Source organism: Saccopteryx leptura, chromosome 3 (assembly GCF_036850995.1).
Source record: "Saccopteryx leptura isolate mSacLep1 chromosome 3, mSacLep1_pri_phased_curated, whole genome shotgun sequence".
Lineage (NCBI taxonomy): Eukaryota > Metazoa > Chordata > Mammalia > Chiroptera > Emballonuridae > Saccopteryx > Saccopteryx leptura.
This window is the reverse complement of record NC_089505.1, coordinates 142,173,190-142,186,807: the sequence shown is the minus strand read 5'-3', so window position 1 is coordinate 142,186,807 and position 13,618 is coordinate 142,173,190. Positions and strand designations below refer to the sequence as shown.

The window sequence follows — 13,618 nt, the reverse complement described above, 5'->3', positions numbered from 1 at the left end:
AAATCCTACTCTGAGAAGCATCTAGCTGGACTATTTAAATCTTGGAGTTTTTTATGGTACAAATGTCTTTCTATGTCCAGTGAGGAGTAAACTTGTCCAGCAGGTTCTTCAGCTTTGGGATGGAATGCAGATGCATACTAGATGAGAGATTTGAGTATGTAGAAGTGGGATTTGGCTTGGGGTTAGGCATTAATTAGTTCAGGTTCCCTTGCTGAAAGTCAGCCTTATGACTGGGGTTCAGCCCAGGTGATCTGATTTCCAGACTCCAGGAAGCCACATTTCCCCTGAAATACGCAGCAGGTGCTCAGATAGAGTCCAGTAATCTCTGTTTATAGATTATGTGCCTCATTCAAGAGAAACACTCAAGACCCTCAAATCGCTAATGCAGGCAACCCATTCTTAATTTCTCAAAGATCCCTTTGGGCTCCTTAGGGACATGGGCCTAATTCCTCTGTCAAAAAAGAAACAGAAACAGCAGAACCACAGGGTTTCAATGTGCAGTGGATCTGCAGTAAGAGGCGTCCCTCCCCGAAACACAGCTTTCCTTCAGTCCTGCTCTCGGAAACCCTGGGCACTCTCTAAAGCTTTCCTTGTCTCTGGGGTGCTTGAGCTGGGGTGACACATGGAAAAACCAGATCCACTTCATGTTGATTAATTTGAACATTTCCTTTTGTTCACTGGAGCAGAAATTTATTACAAGTGCAGAAAACTTGGATTTGGTAACTTTGAACCCTTGCAGAGAAGCATAACCAGCTTAGCAAAGAAATTAGCAGCCTCATGACGTGCCGTGCATGTAATTTCCCAGACTCTGGTATTACTGTTTCATGAGAGATAAGGACGTAGGAAATATTTCACCCAATACGTTTTTCAGCCACACTCACCTCTGCTAGAGAAATGTTACTATGTGAAATTATTTTACTATCACTTTTAGTAATTTGGTTTTATAGATTTCTTTAAAATTAGCTTTTTATAGATTTATATGTTGAGATAAGGATTGATGGTATCTGGTGGAATGTTAAACTACTCTTTCTCTCTTTCCTAATAGGGGCTAATTTTCAGGTTCAAGTTTCTCATGCTTATCACCTTGGCCTGTGCTGCCATGACTGTCATCTTTTTCATTGTTAGTCAGGTAAGTGGATTCTGAAGAGGTCAGAGTGAGCATGTCCCTGGAGGGTTGCTTCTACTCTGCACAGAACATGCTGTAGAACTACTGAGAAAGGAGCAGGGAAGCTATTTTTTAGGCTTCAATCTGGGTCTTGTTATTATCTAGCCAGAGGTGGACTGGATTTTCCCTCTCAGGACAGCCTCATAGGGAGGAAAAGTTGCTAAGTAAATGTAAAGCCTGCAGCCATATTTATTTATTTATTTATTTATTTATTTATTTATTTATTTATTTAGGGGGGGGTTTGTATTTTTTTGAAGTGTGAAGTGGGGAGGCAGATAGACTCCCACATGCACCCAACTGGGATCCACCTGGCATGCCCACCAGGGGGCGATGCTCTGCCCATCTGGGGCATTGCTCCATTGCAACCAGAGCCATTCTAGCACCTGAGGCAGAGGCCATGGAGCCATCCTCAGCGCCCGGGCCAACCCTGTTCCAATGGAGCCCTGGCTGTGGGAGGAGAAGAGAGAGACAGAGAGGAAGGAGAGGGGGAGGGGTGGAGAAGCAAATCAGCGCCCCTCCTGTGTGCCCTGGACAGGAATCAAACCTGGGACTTCCACATGCCGGGCCGACATTCTAGGGCAGGGGTCGGAAACCTTTTTGGCTGAGAGAGCCATGAATGCCACATATTTTAAAATGTAATTCTGTGAGAGCCATACAACAACCCGTGTATGTTACACATTATCCAGTAAAAATTTGGTGTTGTCCCGGAGGACAGCAGTAGGAAATGAATGGATTGTAATACATGAGAATGTTTTATATTTTTAATGTTATTTTTTTTATTAAAGATTTGTCTGTGAGCCAGATGTAGCCATTAAAAGAGCCACATCTGGCTCGTGAGCCATAGGTTCCCGACCCCTGCTCTAGGGCCGATGCTCTACTGCTAAGCTAGCTGGCCAGGGCTGCCTGCAGCCATATTTAAGAGCACATTTTTTATTTACTATAGAGAATAAACTTTTCAAGCCCAGTAGCAAAACACCAACAAGCAAGTATTAATTTGATTTGATCCTTATCTGGCATTAACATAGATCCTTTTACAATCTATCAGCCATTCTTTGGAATAATTATATTGCCACTTACACGCGAGATAAAATTCAAAAGTTCCCCGATAGAACCTTATTTTTCTGCTGGTTATTTCCAAAACTCAATGTTCCACTGTACTTGAAATTCTTAATAATGCTAATGAATGTAAAATATTGGTAACTTGTTTCAGAAAGTACTATTTATATCTAATGTACTATATTCATTTGAGCTTCACAGAAATACTATGGGTAGTATTGTTATCCCAGTTTGCTAGAATACAAAACCTAGTGGCCATAGAAACACTTCCCATTTATGCTGCTTTCTAGTTGGGAGGATAAATTACTTTACAGCTTTAAGGTTTAATTTTCTTATCTGTAAAATAGGTATAATATACATATTAGTACCACCATAAAAGGTGGCTATAAGGATCACATGAAGTAATGCTTGCAAAGTTCAACATGAACATGAGTATATGTGCCCTTACGAATAGCAAAAAAGTATGAATGTTGTGCCAAAGGACGTAGAGTGAGTTAGGGACCAAAACCCAGTCCTTTGGGCATTTTTTTTTACCAACTGCTCTGTCATCCCTGCATTTGACCAAAACTGGAAATGTTAGTAGTGCTCACAGAGCCTTAGCACAAAACTTGCCCCATTCTGCTAACAAGTTTCCTTCTAATACAGGGACTTCTATGATTTTGTGCCATGAACCCCTTGTGTACCCTGGTGAAGGCTATGGGCCACTTCTTTGAATGTTTTAAAATGAGTAAGGTTAAAAAAAAAAGCTTTGGATTTCAAAGGGAATCAGATAGATACACACAGATAGATGATATATATTTATAATTATACATATCTGTAATAGTAATTGATATGAAAATATGATTACTATTAGTAACAAAATTACAGGTAGTACTAATATTATGGGGGTTTGTTTTCTATATTTAAAATGGAAAGCAACAGTAATTTTCAGTTAGAGACTAGTGAAATTAAAGATATAATTTTTTTTTCATTCCAATTCACAGATACCCCCTACCTTGAATTCTATGAAGGATTCCCAAGGGTGCCTCTAAGCCAAGTTAGGAGTCCCTGGAGTCCTGTTGGCTGTCCCCACTGGCCAGTGTTAGTGTTGCTCCTGAAGGCTGAAGTAAATGTGGGGGGAACACACACACACACACACACACACACACACACACACACACACACACCACATGTATATCTTCATAAGCTCTGTTCACCACATCTGCTTTGACCTACACAGTGCTGTGCTTGTATCACACTGTTTGTTTATAAAACTTTAGAAACTTCATTCTCCACTCCAAATGCTGTAACAATATTTCAAATTCTGAATGAATTTTTTATTCAACCAGCTGAGGCTCAAACAAGTTGTGTGGAAGGCCCTTGGCTGATTCTCCTGTGTGACCAGAATGCTGTGCAGCCCTGCTGTCCCTTGGTAATGTGTTTCACACAGCCTCCTCTGCAGGCCAGGGAAGCAGGGTGCAGCACTTGGAGACACGGAACCTCGATCCAGCAAGACGGGCTGAGGACTCAAAGGCAATACCGAGATACACTCTCGGGAAGGACACTTTAGTCCTCACCTGCGTTTCTGCTGCTTTGGAAAGCTGAGGTCATTCTCCCACTGCCCGTCCCACTTACTCTTATCTCTGCAGAGTCCCTGCTACCCGAAGTCAAGAAGGACATTTGGCTGATGTTAAAGGCAGTGATATGTTGTCCAAATTTAACCTTGTACTGCACATGTTAAATCAGTGTGCCATTTTAAAGCAAAAAGGGCCAGTCTTCCAAAGAGCTGATTTGTGGCTTTTCTTTTAAGAAGAATAATATTCCATTGCCCCAGTATTTTCTAACATAGCTGGAGCCTGTGGCAGGCTTTTTATATCTGCTGTGACTGTCGGCCCGGAGTGGATTTCAACTCGAAGGGGACACCAATGAGGTCTTTTGGATTCCATTAGCTCCTCACATGCCTCCTGCTGGGTTATTTTTTTAAGGTTTATTTATAGATATCTAAGACATTTTCAGGCATAACTCTCAGTGTTCCAGGTACTGTATTAATAGAGTCATCAGAGGATTTATTTTTTAATGTCATTTTGGAATGTCTCTCGGCAATGAGCTCACCTGAAAGAAAACCTATTGGGTAACTTTTTGAAATAGATCCCAGCCTTAGGTAAAAGGAATATATTAAAACTCCCATTATGCTCTCAGGCTCTCTGGGAGAGCTTGCCTTTAAGCCCCGTGAAATACAATGCGAGGAGATCTCTCCAGGACATTGAAGCTCTGAGGCCAGGCATGAAAGGCCTGCGGAGGCTGTGGAATGCAGTGACCTTGGGGCTTTGTAGCTGGGTACCGAGGTGCAGTCTTTTAATGCCTGCCATTTTAATGGGCTCAGTCCTAGCAACCAAGAGATGGCATATCACAGTCTGGTATTTTAGCCCCTTCCCTCTGGAAAAGAAAGAGGCATTCCATTTAGTGGTGATGAGCTGTAGGGAACAGAAGTACAAGGCAGGGGAGAAGGTCACCAACCTTCACTAAGGGACCCCCAGGTGCCTGACACACAGGTCAAGCCACGAGCAGCAAATTCCCAGAGAGCCTTTCCCCAGCTCTGTGGTGTGTGTGTGTGTGTGTGTGTGATCACTTCATTCTGTTCCTCACAGAGGAAATGTTTCCAGTAAGAAAGCCTGTGTCCGGGATTTGGAAATCTTGTTGTTAAATGGAATGTTGGTTGTCAAGACTACTGGGTGTAAAGAGATTTGACCTTCACTTGGCTCCAGGGGTATAATTGGGTGGTTTCACACAAAAGTAAATTGTTCAAATGTTAAATCAGGAAAAACAGAACTTTTAGTAATAAGACATATACAGAGGGGAGATGATGATTTTCTTTTTATTTTGGTTGAGGCTACCTGGTTTTTCTCTCTGAACATTAAAATCGGGTGACTGTCACCTCTCTGCCTTGGCATTCCTGAGATTTTGGATTTAAAAGGCCTGCTCTGTTGAGGCTGCTTATTGTGATACATATTGGTGGGAATGTGCTCAGACCTCAGGATGGCTCAGGCATGAATAATTGAGAGAGGAGAGGGGAAATACAATCACATCTCCAAACAGCAGAGATACCCTGTATACAGTTTATTTATGCAAATTCAACTCTTTGCCCTCAGCAGAAAATAATACATTTAGAGACTACAAATTAAGTAGTACTGTATGGGTAATTCTGCAATTTTATCTAAACGACATGCATGTCTCAAAGCAAACATGAGAGGTATGTGTGAAAATTCTATTTCTTCAGTCTGGGCTCCTGTGTGCCCCTCAGAGTATGAGCATCTCGTTTGAGTGGTTCTACTATGAAATTGCATTTTGCATATATATCTAGTTCATTATATATCATGCTTTATAGCTAGGATATATAATGCATATATGTTACTATTCAGAGTTGAATAAACAAATCTGTATGTATGTATGCTATATAAATAATATGCATCATGGTCAATTAAGTGAATTTTCAAAAGAAATTTGACCTTATACAATAGTTGCCTCATGATTCACTAAAGAGACTCACCGCTGTTTAAGATAATATTCCTACTCCTGTGTTGTATAATGGCTAAGTACACCTTCTTTTGTAGTCAGAACCATTACCTTCTGGCTGAGTGTCTCGGGCAAGATACTGTACCTCTTTGTATCACAGTTTACCCATGTGTTGAGGGGAAATATTATCTACCTACCTCTTAGATTTGTTATTGAAACTAAATAATACCTTCCATGTAAAATTCTCAGTGTAGTGCTGACAATCCACTAGCATTGAATAAATGTTAACTATTATTATCTTTGTTATTTTTGTAAAAGAATCTTAGCTTCTTTTGATAATAAAGGAATACAATAGACAGAAATTTTTAAAAGAAATAACACATTACCTATTGACCTCTATTCTATACTTGAATGTAAGAAGAATGACATTTAGCGATATATTCTAAGTTCTAAATAGCTTGAATGCTGGTATATTTCTCTCAAATCAGCAATTATGAAATTCTTCTTCACAGAAAACATTCCTGAGTATGTCATATAAAGTGATTTATTTTCTAAAATAAATAAGAGCTCCTGATGACAGTTTGTTTATAAATCACAAAAATGAAAAAAAAAAGAAAAGAAATAGGTATCACCAATATCAAGTTAAAACTGGTCGAATCTTGAATCACTTAATCTGGTTAACTGACACTCTGGGTCTTTCCGAAAGAAATACCTATACTTACTATGCCTGGGGCTGCAGCAGATTATGGGTTATAAAGAGAGGACCAAATGAACATAGGCCCACTGCCTCAGAAACAGAATATAAAGCCAACCTGTTTGTGAAGCATGAATATTTAGATATACAGTGTGTCTGTAAAGTCATGGTGCACTTTTGACCGGTCACAGGAAAGCAACAAAAAATGATAGAAATGTGAAATCTGCACCAAATAAAAGGAAAACCCTCCCAGTTTCTGTAGGATGATGTGGCAGCATGTGCGCATGCACAGATGATGACGTAACACCGAGTATACAGCAGAGCAGCCCACGGCCATGCCAGTCGAGATGTGGACAGTACAGAGGAAAGTTCAGTGTGTTCTGTGGCTTGCTAAATTCGAATCCGTGACCAAAGTGCAATGTGAATGTCGGCGTGTTTATAACAAAGCGCCACCACATAGGAATAACATTACTGGGTGGGATAAGCAGTTGAAGGAAACCGGCAGTTTGGTGGAGAAACCCCATTCTGGTAGGCCATCAGTCAGTGACGAGTCTGTAGAGGCTATACGGGATAGCTACCTAAGGAGCCCTAAAAAATCTGTGCGTGAGCCCACATCAAACTGCACTGAATAGGTATGAAACTGGGAGAGTTTTCCTTTTATTTGGTGCAGATTTCACATTTCTATCGTCTTTTGTTGCTTTCCTGTGACTGGTCAAAAGTGCACCATGACTTTAAGGTCACACTGTAGTTTGCCATGAAGGGGCTTCTAAGGATGGCTTATATAACCACGCCTCATTCCACCATCACAGGAAGATATACTTGGACACAATACTTTTTTTATTCCCATATAAGATTTCCTATGGCAAGCAGAAGTGGTCAAAATCATTTCATTGATCTCAAAGCTAGCATCAATTACTAGTCATTCACCTCAAAAGCTCTGTTTACAGTTCTTAACAGACATCAGACAGAGCTTAAGACAATTACCAAATCATTACCATAGACAAAAGCAGCCTCAAAACATTCTTGCAGGATCGTAAAGCCCAGGAAAGCTCATAATTACTTTTGTGAGTGACTTACATAGAGTGACATGATATAAATAGGGTTTACTGAGTGTTTACTGCATGCCATAAAATTTCTAGAAATGTTTTTACTTAATTCTCCTTAGTAACCCTGCAAGTTCTTCTTCTGCATTTAAGGAAACTAAACTTCGGGGGGTCTTCATCTTTACTTCTCTTACAATAAGCAGAGTAAGCAGTGGAGGCTAGATTTGAATCTGGATCTCTGATTTCAGGCCTGTGTCTTTCTGCTTCCCCACACTGCCCCACCCACTAAGGAAAACTCCACTCTCTAAGGATTCATTCATCTGCACTGAGCTCCTGTGATACATCAGGCACTGAAGATGGGGCAGCAAATGAACCAGAGCTGGTCTCCGTCTGCAGGGAGTTCACAGCCAGCTGGGAAGACAGTTAATAGAGGAGGAACCGTACGTGTGGAGAAGTGTTAGACTCAAACATGCTTTCTTTAAACTAGGGATAATGATGTGCTGCTGGTTTAGGAAGAGACATGCCCCAGGTGATCTTGGTGTGCAGCCAAGATGAGCAGCAGACTCTGCCTGACACATCGAGTAAGCCCTTAATTAATTCGTTCCTACTAGTGTGATTCAGATTAAAAAATGGAGTCTTACACGGCCCTTCACTTTGCCCCTATGTAGAAGAGATTTTGTGTGTGTGTTGCTTGGTTTCTAGGTTGGTGTTATGTTTCTTCTTGGCTCTATTTAATTCGTTGTCACTGTCTTTTTTCCATAGGTGACTGAAGGTCATTGGAAGTGGGGCGGTGTCACCGTCCAGGTGAACAGTGCTTTTTTCACTGGCATCTATGGGATGTGGAACCTGTATGTCTTTGCTCTGATGTTCTTGTATGCACCATCCCATAAGAACTATGGGGATGACCAGTCTAATGGTGAGTTCCAGCCTCGTTAGTATAGCTTTATTTAGGATAAGTAGGCTTCTGTCTCTACAAGACTTACATAGCAGACACTCTGGGTTCCCTAGTCAAACTTTCCCTCCGGGTGTGAATGAGCACCCCAAAGGATTCTGAACCACAAAAAAAAAAAAAAAAGCTGCCACAAGGCAAATACTTCATGAAGTCCTCATTTAAAAAAGAAATCTTTAAAATACTGCACATCAGGGATATTGTAATCTAGTCTTTTTTTTTTTTTTAAGAATCTTTTTTGTTTGTTTGTTTGTTTTACAGAGGCAGAGATAGATAGGGACAGACAGATAGGAATGGAGAGAGATGAGAAGCATCAATCATCAGTTTCTCGTTGCGTGTTGCGACTTCTTAGTTGTTCATTGATTGCTTTCTCACATGTGCCTTGACCACGGGCCTTCAGCAGACCGAGTAACCCCCTGCTGGAGCCAGCGACCTTGGGTCCAAGCTGGTGAGCTCTTTGCTCAAGCCAGATGAGCCCGTGCTCAAGCTGGCGACCTCGGGGTCTCAAACCTGGGTCCTTCCGCATCCCAGTCCGACGCTCTATCCACTGCGCCACCACCTGGTCAGGCTATTGTAATCTAGTCTTAACACATGTCCCAGTTTTAGTACAAAAATGAAATTTGCTATCCGCAATTTGGGGGGCAAAATTGACTGTCGAAAAGTATACCAAATCCATTCTCCTAGTTTAAGAAGCATGATCCTAAGATATTGGGTAGAGTGTGAGTAGGCCCTGAAAGTTGAAGATGGAGCTGGCTTCATTTTCCTGCTCATTTTTTCAGCAAGGCTGTTGACGTCTGTCCAAACCGGCAGCCATTCTATAGTCCGCATAGCCTTTCACTCCTTAAGTGCTGGTAGGTGCTGTCTCAGATATTGATGCTTCAAGGAGCCTGAGAGAACTTAGCCAGTCTGGGCATTTTAGAGATGAAACAGAGGCCCAGAGAAGGGAAGGGCTTGCCTGGGGTTTCTCTACCAGCTGTGGCAGAAAGAAATGAACATCACTGGTGGCCTGGTCATCTGTTCTAATAGCTCCTTTTTCTTTAAATATTTGATTCTCTACTGTTAGGCTCTACCCTTATTCTTTCATCTCTTTTTCACACCTGCTTTGCCCTTGCCCATGGCCTAATCACCCCAAATGGTCTACTTCCTAATACCATTATATTGTGCATTAGGATTTCCACATACAAATTTTGATGGAGATAGAAACATTCCAACTACAGCAGCGTTGAAGCAAGAAGCTTTAGTTTTACTTCATTCTGAGTGGGACACATACACTTGGGCCACCAATTGTAAAAAATAAACTTGATTTATGGAATAAAAGCCATCCCTCTGTGGACAAAAAAGGGGCCACATACTTAATATAACAAGCTCAAGGGAGGCCTGTGTGGTGAATCTTACAAACTCCTGGCAGATAGTCACATACTAGGCTGGTAGCTTGCTTGACAAAGGTCAACCATATTCTTATGTAAACCTGTCTATTGTCTTTTTGCATCTAAGATAACATACCTTTGAAATGTCAGGGTCATCTCCTTTTCCAGACCCCCTAGCCACATACTTGCTGCTCCCAAGTATAAGATGCACTTTTTCAAATGAGAGCTGGTGCCCTTCACTTTCCAGAGCAGAGACCAGAGCTTCAAGTCTGCCTGTCCGCCGCGGCACTAAGGGATGGCCTTGCTATAAGAAGTGCTCAGCGAGTGTATGGTGAATTAATAGATTCATATCCTGCCTCCATCTGGGTGTGATAAAACCCTACCCATCTTTTAGTCTCACTCAAAATGCCTCCACCTTCTTGAAACTTTTTCCTGCTCACACCAGTTGGAGTTTAGCAAATTACATTCAATAGAGTATTATCACCACGGGATATAAATAGCTTTTAATAGTCAAATAAGTTTGATACTCATCAGCATCAATGGGGCTTTACTAAAAGACTTCTTAATGCCTTTAGCACATGAATATGTACTGTAAGCCATTTATACCTGATATGTGGTGGCACAGTGGATAAAGTTTCAACCTGGAACACTAAGGTCGCTGGTTCGAAACCCTGGGCTTGCCTGGTCAAGGCACATATGGGAGTTGATGCTTCCTGCTCCTTCCCCTTATCTGTCTCTCTCTCCTTTCCAAAATGAATAAATAAAAGAAATCTTTAAAAAAAAAAACCAGAATATGGCCTAACCAGGCAGTGGGGCAGTGGATAGAGCATCAGACTGGGATGCAGAGGACCCAGGTTTGAAATTCTGAGGTCGCTAGCTTGAGCAAGGGGTCACTCACTCTGCTGTAGCCCCCCAGTCAAGGCACATATGAGAAAGCAATCAATGACCAACTAAGATGACGCAACAAAGAACTGATGCATCTCATCTCTCTCCCTTCCTATCTCTCTCTCTTTCTGTCTCTGTCACAAACAAACAAACAAAAAACACAATATGTACTATAAGTCATTTAAAATCAGTGGGAGTAGCAGCATTACCCCAAATTATTAAATCCTTTGGTCCTGGAACCCTTTTTCTAGGCACCTTGTCTTTTGGAACTAGTGTTCTAAGGAACAGGCCTGGGGGAACAAGGTTTCACTTTTCACATGACACTCACTGTGTAAATGTGGATGAGCTGGCCTGTCCTCTCTCTCTCCTCCTTGTAACACTGACTCTTTAAGGGCAAGGACTGGTTCTTAAGGGTGCTTTGAAAATGTGGAGTGAATTAATGCTTTACAAATAAGAGTTCTAGGTTAGCTTTTGTATTTCACAGATGAGTGATTTTGCAAGCGGGGTGAGGGCAGTAGGAGATGACATGAGAAGTGGAGCGGGGAGAGGAGGCATCTAGCTGAGAATCAGCGTAGAGGAATGGTCTCAACCATCATTCTGCCTCCCATATTACACCCGCTACTTGTGTGCAAGAAGATCCTAGACATCAGGCCTCTCTTCCTATTCCTTGACTTCTTGTCCTATTCAGTATCAGGTTTTACCTTTGGCTCTGGATCCTGGGCAAGAATAAAGACTTTTTATATATATATATATAAATAAATTTTTATTTTAATGGGGTGACATCAATAAATCAGGGTACATATATTCAAAGAAAACATTTCCAGGTTATCTTGTCATTTAGTTCTGTTGCATACCCATCACCCAAAGAGAGATCGTCCTCCGTCACCCTCTATCCAGTATTCTTTGTACCCCTCCCCCTCCCCTTTCCCCTCTCCCCCTTCCCTCCCCCCACCCCCCATAACCACCACACTCTTGTCCATGTCTCTTAGTCTCGCTTCTATGTCCCACCAATGTATGGACTCCTGCAGTTCTTGTTTTTTTCTGATTTGCTTATTTCACTCCGCATAATGTTATCAATACTCCACCATTCCGCTGTAAGTGATCCGATGTCATCGTTTTCTTCTAGCTGAATAGTATACAATGGTGTATATGTGCCCCACCTTCTTTATCCAGTCTTCTATTTTTTTACAGTGATTAAAAGCCTTTAAGCAAACTCTTGGCCAATACAGCAAGAATCCATAAAAGAGTAGTGTCCTTAACATGTTCACCAAGTCCAAGTTGGCCCTATCACCATGCCAAATCCCTGAAAAATGCAACCCAACCACAGTTCAGTCTGTTAGGAGCTGTCACAGGGAGCAGGAGTCCAGGAAAAGTCCACACAGGAAAAGTCCGCATAGCACTGGAATTGTTGTCACCATTCTATACTTTGCAGCTCTTGTCCAAGTCCCAATGACCACTGCTTCTGGCTGGTAATGATTCAGGTAGACTGGAAAAGCCATTTGCAGCATGCGTGGATATGGAGCTTCTGTTCTCCTCTGCCTGGAGAGATGAGACCAGGTTGCTTTTCCCTGGAGCTCTGCTACTGTGGCATGGTAAAGAGAACCTTGGGATACACTAAGCTGGGTGGCAAAGGTAAATTCATAATACAAGTTGGCAAAAGGGGGAAAGAGAGCTCTAAATTAGGAGTAGGTCCCAGCCTGAAATATAAGTAGGACGTTGAGGTAGGAGGGATAAAGGAAACACTATATATTAAGCAAAGCAGCAGAAAATAGGACTATCAACACCCACAACAGAGATCTTTGAGGGAAGAATAAAAAATCTGACTATTCAGGCAAAACATAGTTAAGTGGCCCTTGTGCAAATGAGATCAGTTTACCTGCTTCTTGGAAGAAATACCCTAGGCTCGTCCACAGTGTCATAGATGGGGCCAACGGCCCTGGGCACCTTCAGCCTTCAGTGGCAAACCCCAGCTTTCTGGGCAAGGTTAGGTCATAGGTGGCTGGAGCAGGGCTGGAAGAGACTGAACCCTCCCTTAGAGGAGCGAGGGGGAAGCCTACCTTCCAGTGTCCCTGTTTCCTCACAGCAGAAGAAGAATAAAGACTTTTGACTTATCTTCTTGCCTGCCCAACTCTGGGTTTGATTGACTTTCTCTCTAGAAAGCTTGTGAGCTAGGCAGCCTCCGCTTTCTGCAGCTACCTTCCCACTGCTAGCACTCCACGATTTACTACTGGGACATGGCAGCATGGAGCCTCTAAACCAGGGGTCCCCAAACTACGGCCCACGGGCCGCATGAGGCCCCCTGAGGCCATTTATCCGGCCCCCGCAGCACTTCCAGAAGAGGCACCTCTTTCATTGGTGGTCAGTGAGAGGAGCATAGTTCCCGTTGAACTACTGGTCAGATTGTTGACTTAAATTTACTTATTCTTTATTTTCAATATTGTATTTGTTCCCATTTTGTTTTTTTACTTTAAAATAAGATATGTGCAGTGTGCATAGGGATTTGTTCATAGTTTTTTTATAGTCCGGCCCTCCAACGGTCTGAGGGACAGTGAACTGGCCCCCTGTGTAAAAAGTTTGGGGACCCCTGCTCTAAACAATGGGCCTTCATAACACCAGAGGAAGGGATTCTAGGCTTGGGAACAAGAATCTCGATTTCATTTCATGGTCATCCTGTTGGACTTTGACAGAAACCATATGGACCTGTCCTTGACTTGAGGGTATTAAGCAAGGATCCAAGAGATGGAGCTGCTGCCTTCCATGGAAATATCACGTAAAGCAATTGCTAATTTCCTGGGATGTTGCAATGATCACTGTAGTGGGCAGTGATTATTGAGTACAGATTGAGTATGGTCCTGTACTACAGCACTTCATGTACATGAACTATCTGGTTGTTTTTGCTGTTTGACTGTTGGCAAACTGCTTAGCTTCTCTGTGCATCACTTCTCCCAATGGTAAGTGATCTAGAGT

At 42.2% G+C, this 13,618-nt stretch overlaps 1 protein-coding gene across 1 annotated transcript in view; it reads left to right on the top strand.

Annotated features, from left to right (window-relative positions):
• The window catches only part of WLS (Wnt ligand secretion mediator), a 114,735-nt gene that overhangs the window by 93,766 nt on the left and 7,351 nt on the right, over window positions 1-13,618 (top strand). The window contains exons 10-11 of the mRNA XM_066376547.1: window positions 1,046-1,129; window positions 8,213-8,366. Coding sequence (XP_066232644.1) covers window positions 1,046-1,129; window positions 8,213-8,366 — 238 coding nt within the window. The remainder of the gene's footprint in view (window positions 1-1,045; window positions 1,130-8,212; window positions 8,367-13,618) is intronic.